The following is a 27378-nucleotide window of genomic DNA, read 5'->3' on the forward strand; positions in this document are numbered from 1 at the left end:
TCCATTAACTTCCACTGTTCTGCAGATGATACACAGTTGTATCTATCAATCAAGCCCGATGAAATTAATCAATTATCTAAATTACAAACATGTCTTAAGGACATAAAATCCTGGATGAGCTGCAATTTTCTGATGTTAAACTCAGAAAAAAACTGAATTCTTTTAAATCTTAGAGACTCACTGTCTAAAGATATAGTTACTCTAGATGGCATTACCTTGGCCTCTAGCACCACTGTCAGGAATCTTTGAGTTATCTTTGATCAGGATTTGTCATTTAATTCCCACATGAAGCAGACCTCTTGGACTGCCTTCTTTCATTTACGTAATATTACGAAAATTAGACACATCCTATCACAGATAGATGCAGAAAAACTAATCCATGCATTTGTTACTTCTAGGCTGGATTACTGCAACTCTTTATTATCAGGCTGCCCCAATAAGTCCATTAAAACGCTCCAATTAATTCAAAACGCTGCAGCACGAGTGCTGACAGGAATTAGGAGAAGAGATCACATCTCTCCTGTACTAGCTTTTCTGCATTGGCTCCCTGTAAAATTTAGAATAGAATTTAAAATTCTCCTCCTCACCTATAAAGCTCTTATGGTCAGGCCCCTTCATATCTTAAAGAGCTCATAGTACCCTATTACCCCTCTAGAACACTACGTTCTCTGAATGCTGGGCTACTTGTGGTTCCTATAGTCTCTAAAAGTAGAACAGGAGCCAGAGCCTTCAGTTACCAAGCTCCTCTCCTGTGGAACCAGCTTCCAGTTGTGGTTCGGGAGGCAGACACCCTCACCACATTCAAGAGTAGGCTTAAGACATTCCTCTTTGATAAAGCTTATAGTTAGGGCTGGATCAGGTGAGTCCTGAACCATCCCTTAGTTATGCTGCTATAGGCGTAGACTATCGGGGGATTTCCCATGGTGCACTGAGCTCCTCTCTTCCTCTCTCTTTCTGCACTCATTCATGTCCCATTAATGCATGTTACTAATTTCACTTCTTCCCCGGAGTTCTTGTGCTTTCTCGTCTCGCAGGTTCTTATTGATCCTGGTGGAGCCTCCTGCCATGGTCCTGCTAGATTGCCATTGCCAATACTTTTGTTGCTGTGCACCTGTCTGTCTGTCTGTCTGTCTGTTTTTTCTGTCTGTCTGTCTGTCTCTCTCTCTCTCTCTCTCTCTCTCTCTCTCTCTCTCTCTTTCATGTTCATCGTCACTGCTATTATTGTAGTTGTTGCTACTGTTGATGCTGTGCACCTTTGTCTATGTCTCTGTCCTTCTGTCGTTACCTCTGTTCTCTCTCTCTTTCTGTCTCTCACCCCAACTGGTCGGGACAGACGACCACCCACCTAGAGCCGGAGGGTCTGTCCTAGGTTTCTGCCTTTTAACAGGCAGTTTTTCCTTGCCCTTGTCGCCAAGGTCTTGCTCATGGTGGTACTGTTGGGTCTCTGTAATTAATGTTATAAAGAGTTCGGTCTAGACCTGCTTTATCTGAAAAGTGTCCTGAGATAACTTCTGTTATGAACTGGCGCTATACAAATAAAATTTAATTGAATTGAATTAATAAAAGGAATTATAAAAAAGAGCACAGTATAGATGCACAACTAACTAGCTACAAATATATGTATTTATTCATTATTATTAACCACCCTTATCTTTCATCATCCCTCTACCATATTTTGTCTTCTTGTTCTTTATATCTGTCTTGCCTTTTTGGGGTTGTTATATTGCTTTCTGAGTATCTTGTTTTTGCTTTTGTAGTTGCTATATAAATACAATTATTATTTATTATTATTAATCAGTAGTAGCAGTAGCATTAGCAGTCGCAATAATAGTAATAGTAGTAGCAGTAGCAACAGCAGCAGTAGTAGTAGCAGTAGTAATATCAATAGTAATAGTAGGCCTATTATTAGCAGTAGCTGTAGTATTGGTAGTGGTAGTAGTAGTAACATATAAATGTTACAGGTAATCCTGCTGCGTTTGGGTCATATGACTTATGCCACATTCATGCCAAGGACATGTGTGCAGGTCTCAGGCTACACAAAGCAAATACACACACTGAGTCAGAATTAGCCATCATCCAGTTGGGCGGAGAGAAGCTGGGCATTTGTGGGAGGTTAACACTTGGCACTGTTATATTTGGTACTTTAGGCATTTGGAGGTTAACATTGGGCAGAGTGCTCGTTATACTCCTGTAGAGAGAAACAGAGTCACAGGAGACAAAGAACAGAGATTCAAAGCTGATGATTAAGTTAAAGTCACACTTTAAACATACTGATTTGTGATATTTGATATACCCATTAGCACTTATAGATCCAAAACTATCCCAGCTCACTGCAACTTTAAAACCCAACCAATATGTAAACTGGAAAATACTAGCAAAATGCAACACACAGTAGAACTATAAGAGTGGACAGGAATTGTGCTAGAAATATGGTGTCCTAGTCCTAAAGTGGTATTTGGGGTTCAGCAGCATTTCATTGATTCAGAATCAAGTATTCAGTATCTGCTCTATGAAACACATATTAGAGAGAAGTAAATGTAGCTAAAAGTTGTCAGTTATATAATGTAAGATGCATTCATCATGATGTTAGTCAATTATTTGACATATTCTACTTTGGTGATGTTTTTAGTTTTAAAATTGTAACAGTACTGGCCTTGTTTTATTTCCTCTTGAAAGTAAGTTTTACAGTATTTACCAAAATATCAACATCAGTAGACAGTATACATAGACAGGATATACAGTATAGTACTGAAAAAAAACCTAACGTGACATCGCTCATTGGTTTGTGGAGTACCGTTTTGAAGCCTCAAATTCTGTGTTTTGGCCACCACCATGACAGTTAAGGCTATTACATAGTTGCCGTTCCCGACCTGTAGCACGACAATGTGACGTCACGGGAGCGCCGTAACTATTTATACTTGCGCATGGTGGTCCCGACACTAGTTGCAGTCTTCTCCTGAACAGAGGTGTCGCGACTGAGGAAAGGCTACTGACTATTTCTACCCACTAGAAGAAGAAGAGGTCGCGGAGGTTCTTCCAAATTTTCCGGCATATGGCCTCCTCTTTTCCAACATTCATGGCGATTTCTTGTCATGAATTCTGGCACTTCTGGGCATCTCTGTGTTCCTTCATTGAAGGATTGTACAAATGCCTGTTTCTGCTTTGGCGCGCTCAGCTGAAAAAAAATAGAGTGGTGCACGACCCAGCCTAAATCCTGGCGCGGCGAGTATGTAACACCCTTTAGACGGAGCCAGTGCGGGCCAGCGGAGCCAGCGCGAGCCAGCGGACGTGACGTACTGTGAGTTGAACTTCGCTCATTGGCTGCACAGTTTTGACTCGTCCATAGCCGGAAACAATGGCAGCTTGCCTGGTCACACATGATCTCGTATGCCAGCTAAACAGTACACTGAAATATGTTTCTGAAACAATTGTAGGTGAGAAATAATCAACGCAGTAACAGAATCTGGATCCATATTTGATCAGCACTGCCAGTTTGATCTGAGTTTGGTGCGCTGCGCTGGTAAGACTCACTGAGAGTGACCTGTCAATCAAAGTGTAGCCCCGCCGAAAAGCATGCATTATCATCTATTGTACTCTAAATTGGACCATAATTTACTAAATGAACTTCATTTAGAAGTTGGCTCATTCTCCATTAGAGTTAATGGTATCAGTGTGTTATTGCAGCCAATGGAGCTCCCCCTGCTGGCCTTTACATAGAGCCTGTCAGTGGCAACAACAACAACTGTCAGTGGACAGACTTTGACGGGCCCATTTGTCCCCATGGATTAGCTAATGTTAAATGGCAGCCATAGCAGCTCGTTACGGAGCTACTTTCTCATCTAACTCTGTGATTGTTGGAAAGACTGGGAAGACTGAGAAAGAAAAAGGTTGAGTTGTAGTTTGTTTCTGTCCAGTTTAAGTGCATTTTACGTTTTTCTGCAAGGTAAAATTACTGATTTTATCAATGGTGTCTGGCCCGCCGTCGTGTCCCTTATTTTTATATGAGACGCTGATATCTTTATATTTTTTTACATAACATTTCCACCACTCGGTGCAAGTCTACTTAATAAAATGGCCAATGAGGAGTTAAGGTCTACAAAATGAAAGTGGCTACAACACACATCACTTCCCAGCGAAGACAGGTAAAGGTGAAATAAATCAAGGGATCCTCACTTGACAGGTTCCCAGGATTCCCTTTCAAAGCCTCTGTGAATGGACTGAGCAATGGAGGACTCCATCAGGTCCACATATCGCACCACCAGGGGGGCGTACAGGTCCTGCAGGTGTTTGTGGAACTTCCCGTTGCACAGGTTATCTGAGGGAGGGGATGGGGAGGAAGAAATAAGACATTGGAGTGAGTTAGTGTGGTATCATGATAGTTTTGTGATACGAACCCTCTCAGTTAATATGAACGGAAAATAACTTTATATGTGAGTTAAAGCCTTTTTTCACATTAAAATCTGAAAAAAACTCATCTACTCTTTCTACCTCACTGAAACTTCCAGAATCTCTGAATATGCAAAAGTTTTCCTGCTGGACACAAGATGTCTCCTACTTCACTGTAAAGTCCATTCTCAGTGGATGTGCACTGGTGGCTTCAAGTTTCTACATCACACTGTACAAGTTGCAAACTGGACCAGGACTGACTTCCTAACTATATGTGATGTCACAAATCATGCAGGCCGGCCCCACCCCTTAAAATCTGATTTTCAATGAGCACAGAGAAACTTTCCACTTTCAGTAGATGAATGTGAAAACATCCTTCTAATGTCAAACTCTGCACATACATCATTCATACAGCACACTGTAGGAACAAGAAGAAACACTGATTTTGAGTGGAGGGGACTAAGTACTTTAAATTCTGCATTAATTACATCCACATCTTTTCTGGACATTGCTGCATTACTTGGCGTGTTACTGTGACAACCCCTGCTATGTTATCTTGTGTGCTGTGTGATTCACCTGTCTCTCTGCTCACTCTGCAGGTGATCATTAGGGTAACCTGAAACACCTGAGGGCCCATTGTTCTTGATTTGCACCTCTCGACATCCACAGTTTTTGAAGCACTGCATGCGCAGGCACAAGGCTACATCTTGGAGCTACTCATCCCCCTCCACCACCTGTTTTCAGTTATTCTAGCAGATTAGACTTGATTAGACTAGCTCAGGTTGAAGATGGGCTGGAGCTTTGATGGGGATTTATTTATACAATTTATACAAATCTTAATCTCCAGTAGGAATGATAAAGGTGTAATATGTCCCACCCTAATGGATGCAAAACTCCAAAGCCGACCATGGTGTATTGATTAGAGAGTTACTGTCAGTAGATTGATCTCGAAAGACAATGTAAATATGTTCTAAAATAGCAGTCCTGGTAGCTGTAGGGGTGGAAAGCTCTTTTGGCCAGTACCTTTTTTTTGCTGTCTTTCTTCTGTTTGGTTTGTTGTCATGTTCACCCTGATACCTCTAGTACTACCCTGATTGATTAATAAATCAATTCTGTTAATCTGCAGCTGTTGTGACACTGGTCTTCTCTGAAAATGGGGAAGAGGGGAGTCATTTTTATGCTATGCTCTGGTTACCCCTATAGGCTGGACATAACAGGTAGAGGACTAAGGAAGATGTCAATTACAGTACTACACACAGTCATGAGCAGAGGTCTAATCAGCCAGGTTAACTCAAAACACCTGTGTGAGTGTTCACAGGTTTTAATAATCCTTAATTGGCAAGTCTGAAACTCCACAAGGAAACTTTTAAGTTCTCATTTTCAGCTCAAGAGTTGTTGTTGTGCAGCATAATAGACACATGTTGGAACCTCAGAGGGTAAAAGTTTATACATTTAAATTAGTTCTTCAGTGCTCTGTCTCTATAGCATTGGGCTGAACACAGCATAGCGGGCACAACAGACACTTACATGTTCATGTGCATGCTGGGTAGCAAAATAAATGTGATGGGCAGGTAGACAAACAATAGAAATGCCCATCCCTGGATGGTGATAATGAACAATGACAGGGGAGGTTGGTGTTTGTGGCTAAAACTGGCTCTTCATTAGCAGGTATGACACAGCATATCCACTTTTCAATCTTCCCAAACAAAAGGTCGGAGTCTCGGGGTATTTCTAAATCCAACCCGTCAAACACATTTCCCCCAGTCTCCGCCGGCTCCCAACTGGTAAAAAGGCAACACTGACAAAGACCACAGGAGATAAAATGGAGGCCAGTGTGTGCTAATGTGATGCCTCACGGCTCCATGCAGTGTGTCTGCTTTTCCTCTCCCTCTCTCTCTCTTTGTTTTTCTCTCCCCCTCTGAGCATGTGTGTGTTTGTGTTTGTGTGTGTTGGCATTGGAGTCAAGGTCGATGATACACAGTAGGTGCAATGTTTGTTGTGTTCCCTGATTGCCACTCTTCCAATTAGCCACTTGAGCGGCTGCTGTCCACTTGGATGTGTTGTGTCCAGAAGTGTGTTCGCAGGGCTTGCCGCGGCCCAGCTACCACTGCTTTAGACCTCATTAACTCCTCGAATGGCAGCCCAACTTTGGCGCCTGTCTAGTGCTAAGGCTATTTACTGCTCCATAAGTGCACCGCTGTGGGGCAACAGAGCAGATGACCTTCTGTGGAAAAGATGTCCCCATGATGATACGCTTTATTAAAGTGCTTGTTACACTGTGTGAGCAGGAGATGGTTTGCTGTGTGTGATGTGTGCTACACAATGACGCTGTGGGCTGATGCTTTGGACAGACATTCTGAAAAGGAAGGATGGCACACTGGCATTATGAGTGGCCTCTTTGCATTTCTGTCTGTAAACACTGTTGTATAATGTCTTCTATGGCTCTGGAGGTAATACCTCACCTTGGACTGGGCTTGGAGACCACAAATAAATGTTTAGTTAGTACCAGCAGCAGTAAAAAATGTAAGATAAATACATTTTGGATATAATTTTTGGATATAATTATATAAATGAGTAAATGTAATTTTAATCCAATTTATTAAGCATTTTATTGTTTCTAAAGAACGCTTTCGTTCATGTCCCACAACTGTGATGTCAATTAGGGATGCCCAATAATTATTAGGGCAGCTAAATAATGGTAAATATTAATATCCTGATCATGGGAAACTTATATTATTATGAATTATCAGGATAATTAAAGTAGTAGAAAGTAAAGTAGTACCTAGTAGGTAGATTTTAAAACTTTGAAAAAATCAGGTTCCTCTGGTGCCTCCTAGTGCTCCTAATGGCATTTGCAAGAATCCACCGGGTCAGAACCAATCAGAGCAGAGAGAGACAGTTTTTTGTTAGGTCTCATTTGCAGGTTGTTAAATACTAATGCTGGGACTGAGACTCAACAATCAATTGTCTTCAAGCCTCCAACCCAAAGCATCTTTATATCTTTCTTGGCTCTGATTGGTTGTATTTTTGTTCAGGCCCAGTGGATTCTTGCAAATACCATTAGGTTCACTAAAACAAGTCAGATTAACCTGATTTTGACAGATTAGCTGTCTCTCAATGGCTGTGGCTCAGAGGAAGAGCAGGTCATCCACTAATTGGAAGGTTGTTGGTTCAATCCCCAGCCCCCCCGTCGTATGTCGAAGCATCCTTGCGCAAGATACTCAACCCCAAATTGTGAATGTGTATGAATGAATTAGTTTATGCTTGATGGACTTTTCCATCACTGAGTGAATGTGTGTGAAAGGGTGAATGTGGCACGTAGTGTAAAAGCACTTTGAGTGGTTGGAAGACTACAATGGCGCTATACAAGTACAGGTCCATTTACCATTACTGAAAAAAATGAGTTAGAAAAAGTTACCTGCTGCAGCTTTAAATTACAAACGATAGGTATTGGTCCATAATAATTAATTTCAAACTTTTATGCAAAATGATTGCTAGCCTTTATGTTCTATGTTATGTGAGGTTTTTTGATGAATTTTACTTAATAAAAAATAAATTGAACATGTGAAGAGTCAGAACTGTTGTTTGTTTTGTTAACAATAGTGATGTCAGTTCAATTCAATTCAATTCAATTTTATTTGTATAGCGCCAATTCATAACAGAAGTTATCTCAGGACACTTTTCAAATAGAGCAGGTCTAGACCGAACTTGTTAGTTGGTTTTGGTTAGGTCAGAGCTATTGAATATTAATTCATCCATCTTTACTTGCCACCTATCAGCCTTTCTTGCCATCAAATGTGTAAAAACTACAGGTTAGGAACTCATTTGTATGTGAAATTATCTTGACTGATGAACACAGTTGGAGAATGAATGGATACAAAATAGGATGTAGGATCTACGGTATGAATTTTTTCCTGGGCAACTATCCAGCCAAAATATATAAAGAATTTAGTCATGGATTATCTCAAATGGCTTAAAAAATAGTGCATATAGCTGCCGTAAATAGGGGAAAAAATGGGGTGAGCATGGTCCCCTAGGTTTGGTCTATGCCCCAAATGTTTACAACGTCTGGCTCTGCCCCTGCCAATGGGCTTGGTGCTGACTAGAGAAGTCAGAAAGTATTTTGAGGCAGATTAACACATTGTTGGATCTTTTGATGTTGTTGGATTTGTTGAGAATAAGACCATCAGCTCTTATCTTTTAATATTGATATGGGGTTATGGAAGAGGACTGGTTTGGCTGACAAAGAAAACAATGTCATTATGTCTCAGTGCAATCTATAATAAGGCATGTGGACAGTTGTTTTTCAGTGAAAGTAGCCAATACTACTGACATTTTTGAAGTAAACATTTTGCTCTGATAGTAAAGCATCTTTGCACATATTTTGCACATAAGATGTGAGATGAATGAATGAACTCAATTTGAGGCACACAAAGACATTTGCACAGACATTAGAGTTTTTTATAGTCATTGTATTATTGCCAGCTCCAGACAATTTCCTTCCCTCTGTGCTGGCTGGTCGCTACTTCCTTTGGTATGCACTTCAATTGCCATTCTCACACAATTGACAATCTGCAGCAAATGAGAATGTGGCCAATTTGATGACACTAACAAGTGAGCATAACAAGCTATTTGCAGTCATCTATGTTCAGCTGAATGAGTGGACCATGCTCTGCCTTCTCCTTGACTCCCGACTGAAAAACCAAGAGGGGGGAAGCATTCCCCAGGGACAATTAGCGCCCCGCGGATTGAGTTGCATTGTGAACAGTGAAGTGTTTCCTTTACAGGACCACGGACAGTTCCACAGCGTTCCTGCAGGCAAGTGCATGCAGTTCATTAGAGAGATGGCTGGCCTGCAGCAACCAGCATCAAGACCTCACCATTATCTATAGTCAGACACTCCTGCTCCTGTTCTCACACATACACAGTTCAGTATGTAAACCACTCCCGGCCCAAAGTAGACATCTCACACTGACAGGAATGATTTCAGAGACATTTGAGATGTTTCAGGGAGTTTTTTTTTTTCCTAGGATGGCAAAGTCAAGTCATCACTAGTTAATGAGAGTGAAACTTTGTTTCATCCAATCATAGCAAACAAACGTAATTTCATTAATAGTCAAGGCTATTGGCAGTATATAGTTAATGGACAGAGCTTTCTAATGACCTGCAGGTGGCAGCTCTATGGGCTGCAAAAAAGAATCTGATAGTATTGAGTGTTATGAAGAAATGAGCCGAATTCTGACCTGATTTATGAGCTCAGTAAACAGTTTCCTAATGAGTTTATGGTCTCAATCTCTAGTTTCAGTCTTCTTCCATACAGCATGATGTTCATTTAGTAAATGATGGTCCCATTTAGAGTAAAATAGATCATAAAGCAGGGTATGATTTAGGGGATGGCTACCTTGTGATTGACAGGTAATTTTCAGTGAGTCCGTCCAGCTCAACGCACCAAACTCAGATCAAACTGTTAAACTAGGCAGTGCTGATCAAATATGGATCAAGATTCTGTTACTGTGTTGACTAATTCTGTTGACTAATTCTCTCCCAAAATCTTTTCAGAAACATATTTTATTGTACTGTTGATGTGGAATATGAGATTGTGTGTGACTAGGCAACTCCACTGGCTCTAAAAAAAATGACATCAACAAGGTAATCCACAAACCAATTGTGATGTCACCCACAACAGGTTCACACTTGGTCAATATAGTAATACATAGTATACTATAATACTATAATATTGTATTATTATGAAATGGACCGTTCTGTATGAGAAACACTTTCACTTTAAGTACATTTTCTTACAAACACTTTAACATTTTGCATTCTGGACTTTTACTAATTTAGTTTTGTAGTACCACTACTTTTACTTAAGTAAAACATTAAATTAACAGCTAGAATACAGTTGTTAGGAAATTAGTGGTTCCCAAACTGTTTCCATAAGGGAGCCCTTTTCTATCATTGAGTAAGTGACTTATTTGATGAATATTTCATATTATATTCAATGCATAACAGTACAGAACTCATAACTGATAACAGACACCCTCTCCACATTCAAGAGTAGGCTTAAGACGTTCCTCTTTGATAAAGCTTATAGTTAGGGCTGGATCAGGTGAGTCCTGAACCATCCCTTAGTTATGCTTCTATAGGCCTAGACTATCGGGGGATTCCCCATGATGCACTGAGCTCCTTTCTTCCTCTCTCTCTCGTTCTGCAGTTCTGCAGGCAGTTTTTCCTTGCCCCCGTCGCCAAGTGCTTGCTCATGGTGGTACTGTTGGGTCTCTGTAAATGTTATGAGGAGTTCGATCTAGACCTGCTCTATTTGAAAAGTGTCCTGTTATAACTTCTGTTGTGAATTGGCGCTATACAAATAAAATTGAATTGAATTGAATTGAATTGATAACTGAACTACAATATACCTAAACAGTAAACACAATAACTACAGGAAGTAATATTATATTATAATTGTATAATAATATATTTTTATACAATTCTCTGTCTGTATTATGTATTTATTTTTATTTTTAGCAATCCCACATACTTAGGCGCTGTGAATATAGCTTTCAGGTCTTCACTGTGCCCTTATCCTGTTTATATTTACATTTTCATTTCGTTTTCTTAACAGAAATGAAATGAATGCTGAGATGTAGGCCAACTGTATACCCTGTGAAGGTTTGGCGACCCTGAGCAGTCAAATTCATGCAAATAAAGGGAGGTGAAAATAATTATCTTTGATCTTTGAACTTATATTTTATTTTTGTAAATGATACATATAGCTCAGTTTGTGTAATGCACTGGTTCTCAAACTATGGTATCCAATGATGGTACACAAGCTCCCTCTAGTGGTTCACAGACAAAAATATTTTTAAAAATTAAATACATTAATTTAAAAACATAATACTATTAAAATAGTACACAATTTCAAAAGAGGTCACTGAAATGTAATTTAAAATAAGTCTAGCCTTTCTTGTAATATTCTTGTTTAAATATCAGCCTGCTACGTAGTCAAGGTTATGTATGTAGCGCATGCATACATCAATGATTTGTTTGGAAGAGTGCCAGTTCCAGTGTTACCTCTTTGTACAGTGTGGCTGTAGCTGACAACAGTCAAAAAATAAATAATCTTCTTATCAGGAATAGTCGGCCAGACTTTAGACTTGGCAAAATCAAATAAGACTTTAACACCAAAGGCTTGTGATTTTACTTGTACTTGAGACTTGATACCTTCCCCAAAGTCCAAGGATTAAAAAGTATGTTATTTAAAAAGTGTGCCACGAATCAATTCATCTTATATTCCTGAATCAACTAATACTATTCATTCTCAACCAATCCAACAGCATCCAATCAAGTTGCAGTAGAGAACCATGAAGAACTAACGCTATGTTTCTCATTGCCAGCTGGAAAAAATTATACCAAAGTTAATTTCATTCTGTTGTTAAAATGGCATTACATTTGGTGAAGAGTGTAATTATGATTTATTTGGAACTCTAAACTTAGGACTTGGGACTTGCAAAGACTTACTTATACTATTTGGGACTTGGTCCCACCTCTGGGGTCGGCCTACACCACTGTATTTTAATGTCAGTCATAATGGTGGGTAGCCTAATATTTTCTGAGGTGGTCTGCAGTGTAAACAGTTTGAGAAACACTGGTCTAATGCACATGTTTCTTATCATGATGTGCACTAGGAAATTATGTCATTTTATGTTAACCTAGGCAAGTGGATAATCAAACCCTTCATCAGGCCTTCATCCCTAGTGTCTGATCAACCCTTCTACATGACCTACTAGACCAACTGCAAGGCATGTTCAGCCACTTCAGCTTCCATGCTATTCAATATGTTTTATTTAATAGCTCCTCACTCACAGTCCATTCTCAGGAAGTCGTTGAGCAGCTGGAAGAGGGGGAAACTGTCCCAGCTATCTGGCGGCTGAACTTCAAGGGCCGCATCCATGTCGGCCGAGTAGAGGCACAGGAATGTCTCGGCATGCTCCACCATCAGGTCTGACCACCACGCAAAGGCCTTCAGATGGAGGGTAGGAGAGACAGAGAGGAAAGGGAGTCAGAATACAGGGAGCAGAAAAAAAACAAGAGGTTGAAGGTGAAAGAAAGGAGACAAATTAGACAAAGAGAGGGTACTTACAAGTGCTCCCCAATGGGCATGTCTTTAAGAGTTTACAGATTGTATCTCATAAAGGCTGAAGATGTAACGTAACTCCACTGATCTATTGCAAAGGCTCTTGGCTATCTCTTTTCACCATATGAAATCAAGTTGTTGCCTCAACGACTTCACTGCGTGATCTCCGGGGGAAGGATTCTTCACAACTCGCAGCAGAAAAAACGGCGCTTGGGCACGGAAAAATCACACGCTTTTCTGTTGGCCCACAGAGGAAACAGCAGCAGCTCCTTGACAGGCATGGCAGGGAGCTACTTAAACACTCACCCACAGCTCCTTAAGCGAGTCAATCAGAAGAAAGGAGCTAGCGAGCTGCTCTGCGCTCATATCTCCCCATAAAATAGACGCAGTGGAGTGACTGTTAGGGACTGGGCTACTCTCATGCACATCAAAAACACTTGCTTTCCTCCATGCACCCCCACTCTTGCCAGGCCTCTTAAGAGGGACCCCCGAGGATCCATGGTGTTTGCTCATTCACATCAAGCTGTCAACACTGTAATGTGAATGTACCCATGGGCTTAGGTGGTGGTGGTGGGTGTCAGGGGTTGGGATCTGGGGGGGCATGCACTTGCCATGAGAGCTCTCAGCATTGGATAGTTGGCAAGAAGGTAAATCCAGCAGTCAGTGACACTCGTGTAATCATTATTTTTACATTTGAGACTTTTGCAACAGTGTTTATATTCAAGTCACAGAAATAAACCAAAAAACATTACCAAGTAGAAAGAACTCTTCTTTCAATATTGTCCTGTCAGTACAAATTAATTCCCAAAGATTTTGAATTTAAACTTGTGTCATAAGGTCTAACCTAAACAAAGATGGCAACCAGAAATGATAGTTGCTTATCACACCCATGGATGTATTAATGGAGAACTGGATACAGGGTCGTAGGCGACGCTCTGTTCATTCCAATTAAAGCTGCTCAGTGCATGAAGCAAAAAAGCCAATTCCTGCTTCTTTTCTGCTAAAGAAATGACCTGGATGAATGCATACTGCGCAGCTGCACCAGAGATTTTCACCGGCCGCTAACTTCCAGTTCATCCCTCCACTAACCTGAATGGGGATAAAATTATTTAATTGTGTGATTCTACTAGACTTTCCAGACCGAATGGAGTCATTTCACAACCGGTACTTTCACAATGTAAGCTTATGGGAAGAAGTCTTTTTGGGTCAGTGTGCATCATGTGACATCATTGCTGTATTTACACAGTTTGGCCACTATATCAAATTGGCTTCAAAGCCTGGCACTCTCTTCCTGGAGGCTTGATCACACTCCATGAACCTGGTGGGCTGTGCAGCTGTAAAAGTGAAGAAAATTGTGCTAAAGTAAAGCCATTGCACACAGAGTATAGATAGCAACTGCTAAGCATGGCATCTCTGATCCCTAGCAGTGATGATATTTTGCTTTTAATGCTCATTAACAAAAGGAAAAAAGTATTGGGTTCACTCGAGGCAACGAGAGGATGGCGAGTTTCACCAACCTGAGGCCAGATCATAATGTTTTCATGAGAGAGTCAAGATTTTATTGAACATCAATATTTTATTTCCATGTAATTTATGTGTTTGGGTAGTCAGCATACTTAGCCAGAAAGACACAAATCAAATGTATTATGGGTGTGATGGCTGCACTAGTACTTGTTCTTGGCCCCAAAACCTTAGAGACTCACTGTCTGAAGATATAGTTACTCTAGATGGCATTACCTTGGCCTCTAGCACCACTGTCAGGAATCTTGGAGTTATCTTTGATCAGGATTTGTCATTTAATTCCCATATAAAGCAAACCTCCAGGACTGCCTTCTTTCATTTACCTAATACTACAAAAATTAGACACATCCTATCACAGACAGATGCAGAAAAACTAATCCATGCATTTGTTACTTCAAGGCTGGATTACTGCAACTCTTTATTATCAGGTTGCCCCAATAAGTCCATTAAAACGCTCCAATTAATTCAGAACGCTGCAGCACGAGTACTGACAGGAACTAGAAAAAGAGATCACATCTCTCCTGTACTAGCTTCTCTGCATTGGCTCCCTGTAAAATTTAGAATAGAATTTAAAATCCTCCTCCTCACCTATAAAGCTCTTCATGGTCAGGCCCCTTCATATCTTAAAGAGCTCATAGTACCCTATTACCCCTCTAGAACACTACGTTCTCTGAATGCTGGGCTACTTGTGGTTCCTATAGTCTCTAAAAGTAGAACAGGAGCCAGAGCCTTCAGTTACCAAGCTCCTCTCCTGTGGAACCGGCTTCCAGTTGTGGTTCGGGAGGCAGACACCCTCCCCACATTCAAGAGTAGGCTTAAGACATTCCTCTTTGATAAAGCTTATAGTTAGGGCTGGATCAGGTGAGTCCTGAACCATCCCTTAGTTATGCTGCTATAGGCCTAGACTATCGGGAGATTTCCCATGATGCACTGAGCTCCTCTCTTCCTCTCTCTGGAGCCTCCTGCCATGGTCCTGCTAGATTGCCATTGACAATACTGTTGTTGCTGTGCACCTGTCTGTCTGTCTGTCTGTCTGTCTGTCTGTCTGTCTGTGTCTCTCTCTCTGTCTCTTTCACCCCAACTGGTCGAGACAGACGACCACCCACTTAGAGCCGAAGGGTCTGTCCTAGGTTTCTGCCTTTTAACAGGCAGTTTTTCCTTGCCCCCGTCGCCAAGTGCTTGCTCATTGTGGCACTGTTGGGTCTCTGTAAATAATGTTATAAGGAGTTCGGTCTAGACCTGCTCTATGTGAAAAGTGTCCTGAGATAACTTCTGTTATGAATTGGCGCTATACAAATAAAATTTAATTGAATTGAATTGAAATTGAATAACAATTTAATATAATAACCACAAAACGTCAGTATGGTGCTACCAAATGTTAACTAATGAAAAATAATGAAACAGTAATATCAAAAGCATAGTTCTTAAAGAAATACAAACAAAACTCAAACTAAAATTGCCCCTCCCCATGATGCAGGAGGAACATGGTGCAGTCCAACTGGTGCAGCTGCTGGTGCTTTTAGTGGTATTAATGGGGCAACATCTTACAACACACATGCTGCTTACCCATCCAGCTGCCATCTCTGTTGCCAGCAATCACTTTCCTGTTGCCCTTTTGCCTGGAGATGCCCCTATATATAACTCCTTATAGTTTACTTCACTGTAGAGCAGGAAGGGATATTTTGTATAGTTATAGTGCCAGGACAGAAGAGTCTTAGAGGATTATGAAGGGACTTTGAAGGGACAGTTTACCCCAAAATCAAGAATACATATTTTTATTGTAGTTTTTGATAGTTTTGGTATGAGTTGCTGAGTTTTGGAGATACGTCACCATGTCTGACTACAAAAAAGCAACATGGCAACAACAGTAATGCCATACTTGAGGCTTCAAAAGGGTAATCCACAAACCAATAGGTGAGGTCACACTTGGTTGCAGCTCAGCCAAGGAGGATGCCATTATTGTTACATTCTGCGCTGTCACAAGCACATAGATAAGTCAATACACGCTTCCTTCTGTGCTGTGATACGTATTATATGTGGACCAGGTCATGATTTTTGGAAAGAGGCATCAGTGTTGAGTTTTTTTAATGTATTTTTTGTTGCATTGAGCACCACAAGCCGAGTGCCAAGTGTGTCAGATTCCATTAAACTGGAGAGAAGGCAGGTATCTCCAAAACTCACACACAAACAATCTAGATGAATAAATAACAGTACAGTTAAGATGATGTTTTGGGATAAACTGTCCCTTTAAAAGTGCTAAACTTGCTCCTCATTTTTGACAAAACTGTGGCTTAATTCTATAAGTTGAATGTACTCAGTGTTCAATTCAAATTTGTGATTACATGAGAGCCCCAAAATAGTGCTAGTATAAAGGGTGAGCTATAACCAGCATTAGAACCACACACATGAAAATGAAAAAAGTACATTGCATTGAATTATAATAAGTTCTGAACGTGCTTTCATTGTAAATTGACCAAAACAAAAATGGAGTTGATGGTGGCGTTGGAGTCTAACGCTGGTTAGGCTGGTTCTGTGGTTCACCAATGTGCTCAAATAATTAGAGCAGCAGAATGCATTTCACTGAAATGCAAGGGGAGTGATGTTATCTATGATCACACAAAGCATGCCTCACATTTCCTCCATTGTGTGTGCTGAAGGATCCAATGGAGAGGAATGGGATCCTTTAAGGGAGGGAAAGGTGACACAGCACCTTCCCCAAGCTCACTTACTGGACTTGGTAGAATAAATGACACATGGCTAAATACAGGAAACAGGTTAGCATTGTCTGGGATGATTTGGGGTAGACTCCTAGAAAACAAGGTACAGAGTTGTATTCTTTGAGACACAAAGTTAAAGAAACTCTGCACTTTGCTTCCTCAGAGCAGAGGTTAATGAATTCAACGAGTAAAAACACATTGCCTAAGTGCTTGTCTCTGTTCTTCGTCGCCAAAGGCAAAACTGTTGTTAGCTTAGAAGCTAACAAGCACTGCCACAAGCACTTGATTATCAGTGACCACAAGCTGAAAGGGGTTCTGGGTCATTGTTGAGCAGGGAAACATTAATGATCCTCTACAACAATAGCCGTGTCATTAAGTGCATGCACAGGACTTAGAGTAAGGGTAGGGTAGGGTAGAGATGGGGCATATATGGCACTAGGACAATCACATACCTCTTTTCCCTGTTCAAACATTTCCCCGGAAACAATATAAGTCATTGAAATAAAAAGCAGAGAGGGAATAAGTCAATTTTGTTTCAGTTAAATAAGGAAGTGACAAAATAATGTGATTTACAGTGATGTAACAGCATTCACAGTGAAAAGGCAGAAAGATTGGATAGATTGAATCTTTAAATCAAAACAAAATCCATGTTTTCTTCATTAGTACGTCTCTTTTCCTTTTGCCTTCATAATTTTTGTTCTTATCCTTCAACCCAGTGTTTGTCGGATAAACAGAGTAGCTACTCTGCTGTGATCCGAGGATAGACCTGATTGATAATTCTCCGCTGCTACTACAAACTTGCCTACACTTTAGAGTGTGTACTTTGTGTCAGGCATGGCCCGCTGTGCAGATCAGACGCAGTATGATGATTCAAAGCAGCATGTGGGTGCTGGTGAGGGACTTTGTATTTACTATTTGCAATGTGAACACAGAACTGTCATTCCTCAGTCGGGAGGAATACAAAATAACTTGCTCAATTTATCTTCTGAAACTAATCTAGAGAGCCTTGTGGGTGTTCTAGAGACAAAGGTGAAACATGTTCAATGGAAAGTCTACAAATGTGATTTCTGAAGTCAATCAATATCTCAAACATAAACCAAACTCTGTGACTGATAAATTGGTAAAGAACACCAGAAAATGCTCCATATGGCTAACAGGTTTACAAATTAGTAATAATGTAGCAAAAGTGCAGCATAATGCTCTCATTACTAACAGCACACAGGCTTTTCACTGCCCCTGTAAACCTATGATATGGCTGTGAAGACAACCCGGGCTTACTCCCAAGTTTTCAAATACTGCTGCCTGGTCAGTGGCCCTCTACTCCAAAATATGACACTGTAGGTATCCCTCTAGCACCATTTCTATATGGCATTACGTATATGGAGGAGTTGGGGTGGATGGATGGCTCAAACAAACAGGACTTTAACCCAGGAGACCACTGTTTGTGTCCCATGGAAAACCAAAAGTAATCAATTTCTTTCTCGTAACGTATGTAAGTTAACTTTAACCTTGGTAACACTACAACACTTTAAAAGTTGCGACATCTCTACTCTCTACTGTTCACATTACGCAACTTTCAGTCTTGTAATTGGGAGTCTTAAAGTCGTTGTGGTTTTCACACTATGTGACTGATCAGCGACAGGGAGTCACAGACTGCAATATCTTTCACAACCAGTCTGCTTTCCAAACTACATTTCATCAGGACTCATTAATAACACCATTAATAACAGGCACATCGTGGTTAATTGGGAAAGTGGTTTAAAACACGCACAAAGGCCAATAATTCACAGCATACTGCTGTTAGAAACTGAGTAAAATAAGATGATAATGATCCTGATCAGCCAGCATCAGTAATCAGTACACAAATTAAAGCATTAATCAAACTACCTAACAACAGACAACCTTAACATACTTCAGCAGTTACCTAGTGTTTGTGTAGAGGTGACAAAACGTTCAAAATTATACATTAGCAGTTTGAATTCAACTAAAAGTTCCCTGCACCAAACTCCCTTTAAGAAATATTAAATTTTAACAATTCCTAACGTGTCCATAAATACACGTAATTCTAGAAACACGAGCTAAAGGCCGTTATGTGTCGACAGTCTTCTTGTCAATTCGGCCACAATATAATCCATAAAGACAAATTTTATTCGGTCATAACCAGATATTTAGCCTGCTAGATATTTTTCTGCCATTGGTGAGGCAAGTCTGCAAGACGCACTGTTGAAGAATTCACATAATGTGGTCCTTCTGACAGGAGTGAGCACCCATTTTCTTCCGGCCTGGGAGAATTTGTTTGCCGATCTCCCAATATAGTCAGCGTATAAAACATTAGGGCTAAAATCACGTAGTGTCAACAGGGCATTAAGTAAAGTACTTAAATTACATCTGGTACATAATTCAACAGGACCGTGGAGCCCTGCATGTCCAGAAATGACGCGTGAGGGACACCTAGAGCGTCATATTTAGAAGCAGAAGGCCACTGACCAAGTGGCAGTATTTACACAGGTGTGTGTGTGTGTGTGTGTGTGTGTGTGTGTGTGTGTGTGTGTGTGTGCGTGATTCATGCATATATACCAGGACACTGACCTCAGCATGGTGTTCCTCATTCTGCTGAAGCACCTCAATCACTAGCTCGGCCAGGCGAATGGTGTCCTCCAGTTTTTTGGCAGGGGTGACTAACCGCCCTACATTCTCTGGAGCAAAAAGGTGATGGGTCAGTACGGGCAGCCTCCGATTGTGATCAGTATCTATTTTTTCTTAATTAAAGAAAGGCTCTTGTTACTACTATATCCATGCAACCTAAAGTGTATAAGAACATTGCTGGTCTGAAATATAAAAGTTTGTTTTTGATATTATTGTATTTAGATTATTTCGTACAAAAGTTAACAACATGTGTGTTATCCTGCATACTCCCAAACACTGGAGCTAAAGGATTAAGTCAGTCACAAATTTTGGATATAGCTGTTGCTTCAAAAGTGATCCTTAGTCCAGTCTATAGCCTCAGCCTAAACCACTTGGACAATCTCATGATCATATTAAAAAATACAAGCATCAATATAAATGATTAGGGCTGGGTATCGCAAAAGACTCAATTGTGTTTGTAGCATCCAGGATAGAAAATATAATATAAATCAGAATTGTATTAACTGTATACTATATTTTCTTGAGACAAACACACGTTTTATCCAGTCCTAGTTACACTGTAATTCCAGGATTGCTAGATTTTGTTAATTGATATCAAACATTATCCCCAAGAGTGCTGAAATCACTGCTGGAATGGCTGGAACTAGTGATGGCCTGTGGTATGTAGTGAATGAATCACACCTCTGTCACTGTGACAGAACAGTCATCTAGAAAAAACACGGATGTGATGAAGGATGTAAACAGCACGTACATTTAACACTCATCATGCAGTAGTGTTGTGGTTATGTTGTTTGTCTCCACAGTATCTGACTTAGTTTGCAGTTTGATTGTTTTGGGCTGGGAAGTTGAATTTCACTCTACTTGTGTTTAAGAGTAAGTCTGCACAAAATGTTATTTTGTGTATTTTCCGTACTATGCTCTTTAGGGTTAGGGTAAGGGTTAGTATGTTCCTTTAGTATGTTCAATGACAGGACTGAATTCATACCACAGCCAGATAATGTGCTTGTTTCTGATTAGTTGACAGTCAGTTGAACCCATGTTTAGTTAATGCCACCAAGCTTCTAATGGTTTTAATGTAGACTTTCCTTTTCCTTTGGTAAGCATTGCTTTGCCCATGGTATATCAATGATAATGCATGCCAATGCTTTTTGGTATAGAATATAATGGAATCCGAGGTATAAACTTCATGGCATGCAGCAGTGCCATCACTTCATCCATTATTCTCATATATCATATGACCTTGTTGTGCTTTATCACTTAAAATAGACCTTTTTCACATAAGCCATTTCGACATGAAATGATAATTATTAGGGTTCCGTTCCATTTAGTGTAGCAGAGCCTTTCCAGTTAGCCAACATACAAAATAGCAGTAGAGTTGTTCTGATACCAATACCAGTATCAAAAATTCCTCCCATATGATACCACCTACCAATTTATTAGCCCCCATTATTTTTCCCCCAGGAACGCAATGTCATAACCCACCCTACTCTGACTCTAACAAAGCTTTTAACCTGAGCTAGGCCATATAACAATGCCAGCAATCAAAGGCTTAATAGTATACAACAGAATATGAATTAGTATAATTGGTAGCACCTGTGTTTACCCTACTATTTCATGTCAAAATGGCTGTTGTGAAAAAAGTCTATGGAGTAGATATCTTAGAACCAATCGGCTATCGTCTGATGATAATTTGGCAATGACTAATGTCTCAGGGCTTCCAATGCTGCCAGTGAATATCCAAATAACGGATATCCAGGGGAAGACTTCCTCTTCAGTCTGATTAGGAACTTAGTACGAGATATTGGTAAAAACAGATATCAGCACATGAATGCAGATATTTAAAAAAAAAAAAAAAAAAAGGCAATAAAAAGCCAACTCATCATCAGTTGATAGACGATGGGTTCTGAGATTGCATTTTGGGCAATGCATTCTGCCTGCATGCAGCCAAAGCCTGCTCAAACGTGATTGGTCAAATACTACTCAAACTACAAACCTTGCCTACAGATTCTGCATTCATATGCAGATATCTGTTCATAGAGATCAGTGTTATGAACTGTATGGCCAGGATTATAAAACCATATTGTTGGAACATTTCCTACATTTGGATGTCCATGAAACTCACCTTGTACTCAGAGGTTCAAGACATTTTACAAAACAAGGGACCCCAGCTGAGGCCCAGAGAGCATTGTAGTATAGCACTTCAGTTCTGTTGTAGTGGCAGGATAAAGTCAGAGGTCAAGCTTTGTAGAAGATGGTGGGCATGTTCAGCGCTTTGAATCAATTAACTTTTGGATTTAAATCAGTTTTAGCTCAATTCACCTGCAATGGCACAGTGCTGTATTTCTGTCTGCAGTGATGAAGCATTCTGAACATGCTTATTTAATTGCTCTGTCTGAAGTCTTTTCCATAGCAAAGACTGTGTCCATTCTTGTCTGCAAGGAAACTGGCGCTGTCACAACTGCTGCCTCCTGTCAGCGCCAGTATGCCATTGGACATGTGTGATGGAAGTCAGCGTATTTGAGGTTTTTGAAGTTCAACTTTGCTGAACTTTGTCTGCAAAGCCTGATAAAAACTCAGCAATAGCCTTGCTTTGCACAATGTTGCATTTGGCGTAAACACGTTAGGCCCATTATACGGGTTGAATTGGCCATGTCAGAGTCACGGCTGTGTTTAGTCCGCACACAGCAGGGTGATGGGTGATTGTCGCTGGAGGCTTAGGTCATGCTAACATGGCTGAAGGCTTCCACAGAATGGGACTTCTGTACTGGTTCAAATGGGGAATTGTTAGGATCTAGTCAAGTCAGAGCTATTATGTGTATGTCAAGTGTACTATTGGAAACAAATTGTTTTATATAAAGTTATATTTTCTATAACCTTTGACTATTTAATAATAGTCTCCAGCTTTGTCAGATTTCATCACAACAGCAAGTTGACAGTTTTATTATGTTAATATCCCAAGTCAACGCCTCACTGGGATCTCACGACATTTTATAACGCTGATGGTGTGCCTGCTAACTGCAGGTTAGTAGACAATTGACAGGAGTCTTCTCAGGATTGATCTCAAGTCACCTTGAAATTAAATGCTGTTTCTTAAAGCCACTTTGTGTAGGATTGTCACTGCAAGGGTTTAATTTTCCACCTGCATGCAGTGTTTTCTTCCATGCTTGGACGCTTGCACTCAGAAGAAGTGATTTTCACTAGCAATGTGTGATTCATCTCTCCATTTATCAATCAACTAATTTCTGCTCTTCTGAATATTTAGTTTTGTAACATAACAACAATTCCTATGCTTCAAAAGCATGGGTGTGATTTCGGTAAAGCCCAATTTGGTGTTGTATTTTACTCTGAAATTGCAGTTCAAACAAATCATTGCAAATCTTAATTCTAGCTTATTCTTACTTTTGAATTAAATCTGCCTTCATTCTTACTACTGTTTCTAATTCCTGCAGAAACTGATCAATCTCAACAAAGGTTTATGTCCAAATTCAGAGCAGTGAAAAACACCACATGGCCTGGGGGGCACTACTAATGCTGTCAAAACATACCTGAAACATGTTCTGTGAAGCTTTTGAGCAATGTACAGACATCAGGAAGGTTGTGACAGGGTGGTGTAACACGTTCTCATCCTAGGTCGTCAAATACCAAAGCCATTTTGTCATACCCCTCAACGTCTCATATGGAAGCTCAAGGTACCCTCTAGTGTCTGTGTGAGACACCTTTTTAAAACGTGGTTAACAGTGTGAGATTGGCGCAATTTGATTAGGTTTGGGCAACAAAACTACCTGATTTGGTTTAGAAAAACATTATGATTTGGGTTAAAATAAGGATGTTACCTGATACGTGATTACATGTAAGTCAGGTTGCCATTACTGTGGCAACAAGTCACGTGATGCATGCAGTGAAATATTTTATGTGACTTGATGAAACATAAAACTTCAAATGACTTTTAGTTTAACATGGGACACAAACCCCAGTCTTCTGGGGGAAAATCCTGTGTTTTTTTAACCCCACCATCCACACCTTCTTATGTGGACTGTCGCTCTTTACACTTCATCACCTAATGCGGATGGGTTACATTAGACTTAGACTTAAGTAATGCGAACTAACGTGACACTAACAGTGAACTTTCACCAGGCACGGCTTTATGACGTTGCATCTGCAACACAGTTAGGCACTTTCATTCAAATCCCATCAGAGCGTTTCAGAAGTGGGGTGTCTTCAGAGCATCTTGCCTGTCTGACGTTATTGACCTGTGAATTGAATTGAAATGTATTTTGCCCTTAAAAAGGATCTGTAGTGTCATACAAAATGGTGTGTTTCTCCAGTTTGAAGATGAACCTCTCGTTGTCCATGGTATCAAATCTCCGGTGTGACCTGCCTCTGACTGAATGACTTCTGGCCTGGTGCCACAATGGTGATGTAGTGTGAAATTTAATCTGGGGTCTGCACAGGCTATGATATTTTTAAAATTAACCAGATTCTCTATGCTGTTTCTGTGCCTGACTTCCTGCAAATGCAATCCGCTCAGTGCTGCTTGATGCAGGTGGGTTGCGGCTTCCGTCAAAGATAGACCCACCGCATATTCTCAGAGTGGAGAGATGCTTCTGGGACACTCTGCTGTGCTGCTGGTAGAATCACAAGCATTGAGCATCTAGAACCTGGTCCTAGACCGTAAAGGGTACCTTGTGTGTCTGTATGGAGAGGCTGAGGCCACGACGTGACAAAGCCTCAGTATTTGACGTACTGGGAATGACAACGGGCTGGGTGGTAAATGGTTTAAGGTAAATTTGGTGTTTTCTGGTCAGGGATGAGCTAACAGCAGAGGTTAGACATACAGTACAACATCACCTGGATCCTTTAATTTTTTCTGAGATTTCTCCACTAAGTAAAAGTTACATTTAAAAAAAAAAAGTGGAGAGAAGGTAACAGAGGTGGGAAAATATCAGGTAGGGTGAGAGAGAAGAGATTATTTAGTACAGGTAGTATAAGCAGATGTGATGGACGACAGGAGTCAGAAATAAAGTTAAATGTTACATTGGACATATATCTGCAGCGTCTGAGCTAAAGGTTCCTTCTTTAAGTGCATTTTGTGATATAGAAGTCTTTAGAAGAAGCAAGAAAAAAAGGACACAAATCAAAAAGAGTCTTCACTTTGACCTACAATGCAGTATGGGAAAATCTGCAAAAACATTAAAACTTGTTATAATTATTGTAATTTATACCATTCAGCATTTAATGGTGGTTCAAAGACATGTTCACAAAGAAAGGCGTGACCTGTCCTTTGACAGCTCATCTAACCTGGGTCCAGAGATGTGTCACTCAAAGGATTGAATAACTGCAGGATGTGGGTGTCCTGTTTGAATGTACTATGATCTTAAACACTTAAGAGGATTTACACACAAGCAAAGTAAAAATGCATTCAAGTCGCAGACAGACAAAGAACAGGTAGTCTGGGTAGGACTGAAAACAAGCTCACAGAAAGATTAGAAATGTGTTTTGAGTGGCAAATTGAGCCTTAAACACATCAAGAAAGTGTAACAAGAAGACTGTAACGCAACAGATACAAACAAACCAAAATGAAATCAGGGACGACATAACAGTGACATCACTTGTTTGTGGTTGGAGTGCATACTGGTTGTAAGAGAAAAATAAAAGGGTGCAGAGGTGGGGGGTTGATGCTGGGGAATGAGGAAGGTACTCACGAATGGTTAAATCCATCACTTGAGACGCCAAGCAGAAGACAGGGTGCTCATACATCTCTCTCTTTTTCCCTACAGAGAAAGAGGGAGGATACCGAGGCATGCAAGAGGCCAGGGTCAGAGAGGACGAGTACAGAGGTCACTGGGGTATGACCAGTAAGAGGTTTTCGAGGCCCATATCTGAATTCTTTGTGCTGCTAGTTAATATCACGCCATGAAAGCATATTGGTGCAAATAAAATTCACTGCAAAGGTGCGATGTGTATCAATTTGAAATGTCAATATTTTATTAGGAAATTAGAACTATGACTTATAATTATAAACCCACACAATGATTATACAGTGGGCTCTATGGCACAACAGTAGTTTCTTTTATTTTATTAAGAGGATATTATTTTTATATATATTTTAATTATTGAAATGGAAATGGAAACTCTCTTCTCATTTAGTCTGTAAATAATTACACAAACAATTAATCTCAACAAAACTGTGAAACTTAGCATTAAGACATTCTATATTTTTTACAGACCTAAAATGTGTAGACTGAAGATACAGCTTATCAAACTAATTCTACACTATCCTTACAATACTAATATCAACATGCTTCTCTAATCATACATTTTTTCAACATTTTTTAAACCTTATTAATAAATGTGGCATTTTCAGTTGTTTCCTACAATCTTCTGTCCTAATTGTTTCTTTTTCTTTCAAGAGTAGGCTTAAGACTTTCCTCTTTGATAAAGCTTATAGTTAGGGCTGGATCAGGTGAGTCCTGAACCATCCCTTAGTTATGCTGCTATAGGCCTAGACTATCGGGGGATTTCCCATGGTGCACTGAGCTCCTCTCTTCCTCTCTCTTTCTGCACTCATTCATGTCCCATTAATGCATGTTACTAACTTCACTTCTTCCCCGGAGTTCTTCTGCTTTCTCGTCTCGCAGGTTCTTATCGATCCTGGTGGAGCCTCCTGCCATGGTCCTGCCAATACTCTTGTTGCTGTGCACCTGTCTGTCTGTCTCTCTCTCTCTCTCTCTGTCTCTGTCTGTCTGAAAAGTGTCCTGAGATAACTTCTGTTATGAATTGGCGCTATACAAATAAAATTGAATTGAAAATTGAATTCATTTTAATCATTTTTGGATACTTTCCAGGTTGTACTTCAGCTTTGTTCATAATTTTTACAGATCATTTGAAATAAATCAAAATGATCAATACATACAGCTAATGAAAATAAAACAATCTAAATTACATTTGGATTAGAATTATGTAACGGTTGTTATTCAATACATTTGTATAGTAAAGCAATCTGCCTTTGAGCTGTCAGTAATCCAAAATTAAATAAAATTCCATGTAGAAAGTGATAATAGATTATCTTTGCTTACCATAATAATACTGTAAAAAATTTGAATTAAAATGAATTGAGTACATCTATAGCAATTAATTAATCAGTTTAAATGCTACACAAAGCACCTTTGAGAGCCTTCCTGACAAATATGTCCTCAAACTGCATCAAATCCTCATATCTCAGATCTGAGTTGGATGGTGCTGACTGACACATGTCCATGATTTTCATGGATATGCCAAAGTCAGCAAAACAACAGTCTAACCTTAAGTGTTTCCACGCTGTTTTTAGCTGAGTCGGGACAGATTAGCAAGACAACATCTCCTCTGTTACTAAGAGAAAGGTACCACATTACGAGTAGACTGTATCCATGTGTGTTTGTGTCTGGGATTCAAAGGCTATGGGTATGGAGAGAATTTTGTTCCTTTATTATTCAATCAAATAGAATAGATTTGAAACCAAAAAAGAGATTTGAGAGCAAAAAAGAGTAAGTGGCAATCAAATTTTTTTTTTGAGAGATCAAAACAGAACAGGTTGCAATTAAAAAAAAATATGAGAGAACATATTTCTTCAACTTCAATCAAAACTAATGTCTGTAAGTAAAAACATACGATAACATTTTGCTTATAAATCAGTCCTCTTTACTTGCAAGTTCTAAAGTTTTGCTTGCGAATTCAACTGCACTTGATGGGCGGGGCCTACGCTGGTGGATGAGAGAAGAGTTTCTATTGGTTGGTTTGACCTGGCTACGTCTTCCGCATTACACCCACTTCTCCCTGTGCTGTGCTGCTTGGAGGTAAGCCTGTTGCTCTTGAAACGTTTCCCATAAATAATGAATTGCGCTATACTTGTTGGCTACAGCCTGCCGTACATTCACAACAACAACAACAACAACAACAACAACACAAGTAATGAATTATAATGCCCTGCTTCTGACA

General features: G+C 40.0%; 1 protein-coding gene and 1 long non-coding RNA gene across 6 annotated transcripts in view; one reads left to right on the forward strand and one right to left on the reverse strand.

Annotated features, from left to right (window-relative positions):
* The window catches only part of LOC127371816 (calcium-dependent secretion activator 1), a 225450-nt gene that overhangs the window by 52920 nt on the left and 145152 nt on the right, over window positions 1-27378 (reverse strand). For 2 of the 5 annotated variants that reach the window (XM_051414931.1, XM_051414932.1), the window contains 5 exons: window positions 25107-25175; window positions 19348-19454; window positions 12250-12406; window positions 4174-4315; window positions 2054-2188 (listed from right to left, as the gene is read on the reverse strand). In XM_051414931.1, coding sequence (XP_051270891.1) covers window positions 2054-2188; window positions 4174-4315; window positions 12250-12406; window positions 19348-19454; window positions 25107-25175 — 610 coding nt within the window. Of the gene's footprint in view, window positions 1-1478; window positions 2189-4173; window positions 4316-12249; window positions 12407-19347; window positions 19455-25106; window positions 25176-27378 lie in introns of all 5 variants that reach the window. The other 3 variants (XR_007886457.1, XM_051414928.1, XM_051414929.1) reach the window with 3 other exon arrangements.
* Window positions 1-27378, forward strand: part of LOC127371886 (uncharacterized) — a 174261-nt gene that overhangs the window by 4285 nt on the left and 142598 nt on the right. The window contains exon 2 of the long non-coding RNA XR_007886469.1: window positions 1370-1415. This is a non-coding gene — a long non-coding RNA (uncharacterized LOC127371886). The remainder of the gene's footprint in view (window positions 1-1369; window positions 1416-27378) is intronic.

The sequence above is a fragment of the Dicentrarchus labrax genome, unplaced genomic scaffold, assembly GCF_905237075.1.
Source record: "Dicentrarchus labrax unplaced genomic scaffold, dlabrax2021, whole genome shotgun sequence".
NCBI classification, from domain to species: domain Eukaryota; kingdom Metazoa; phylum Chordata; class Actinopteri; family Moronidae; genus Dicentrarchus; species Dicentrarchus labrax.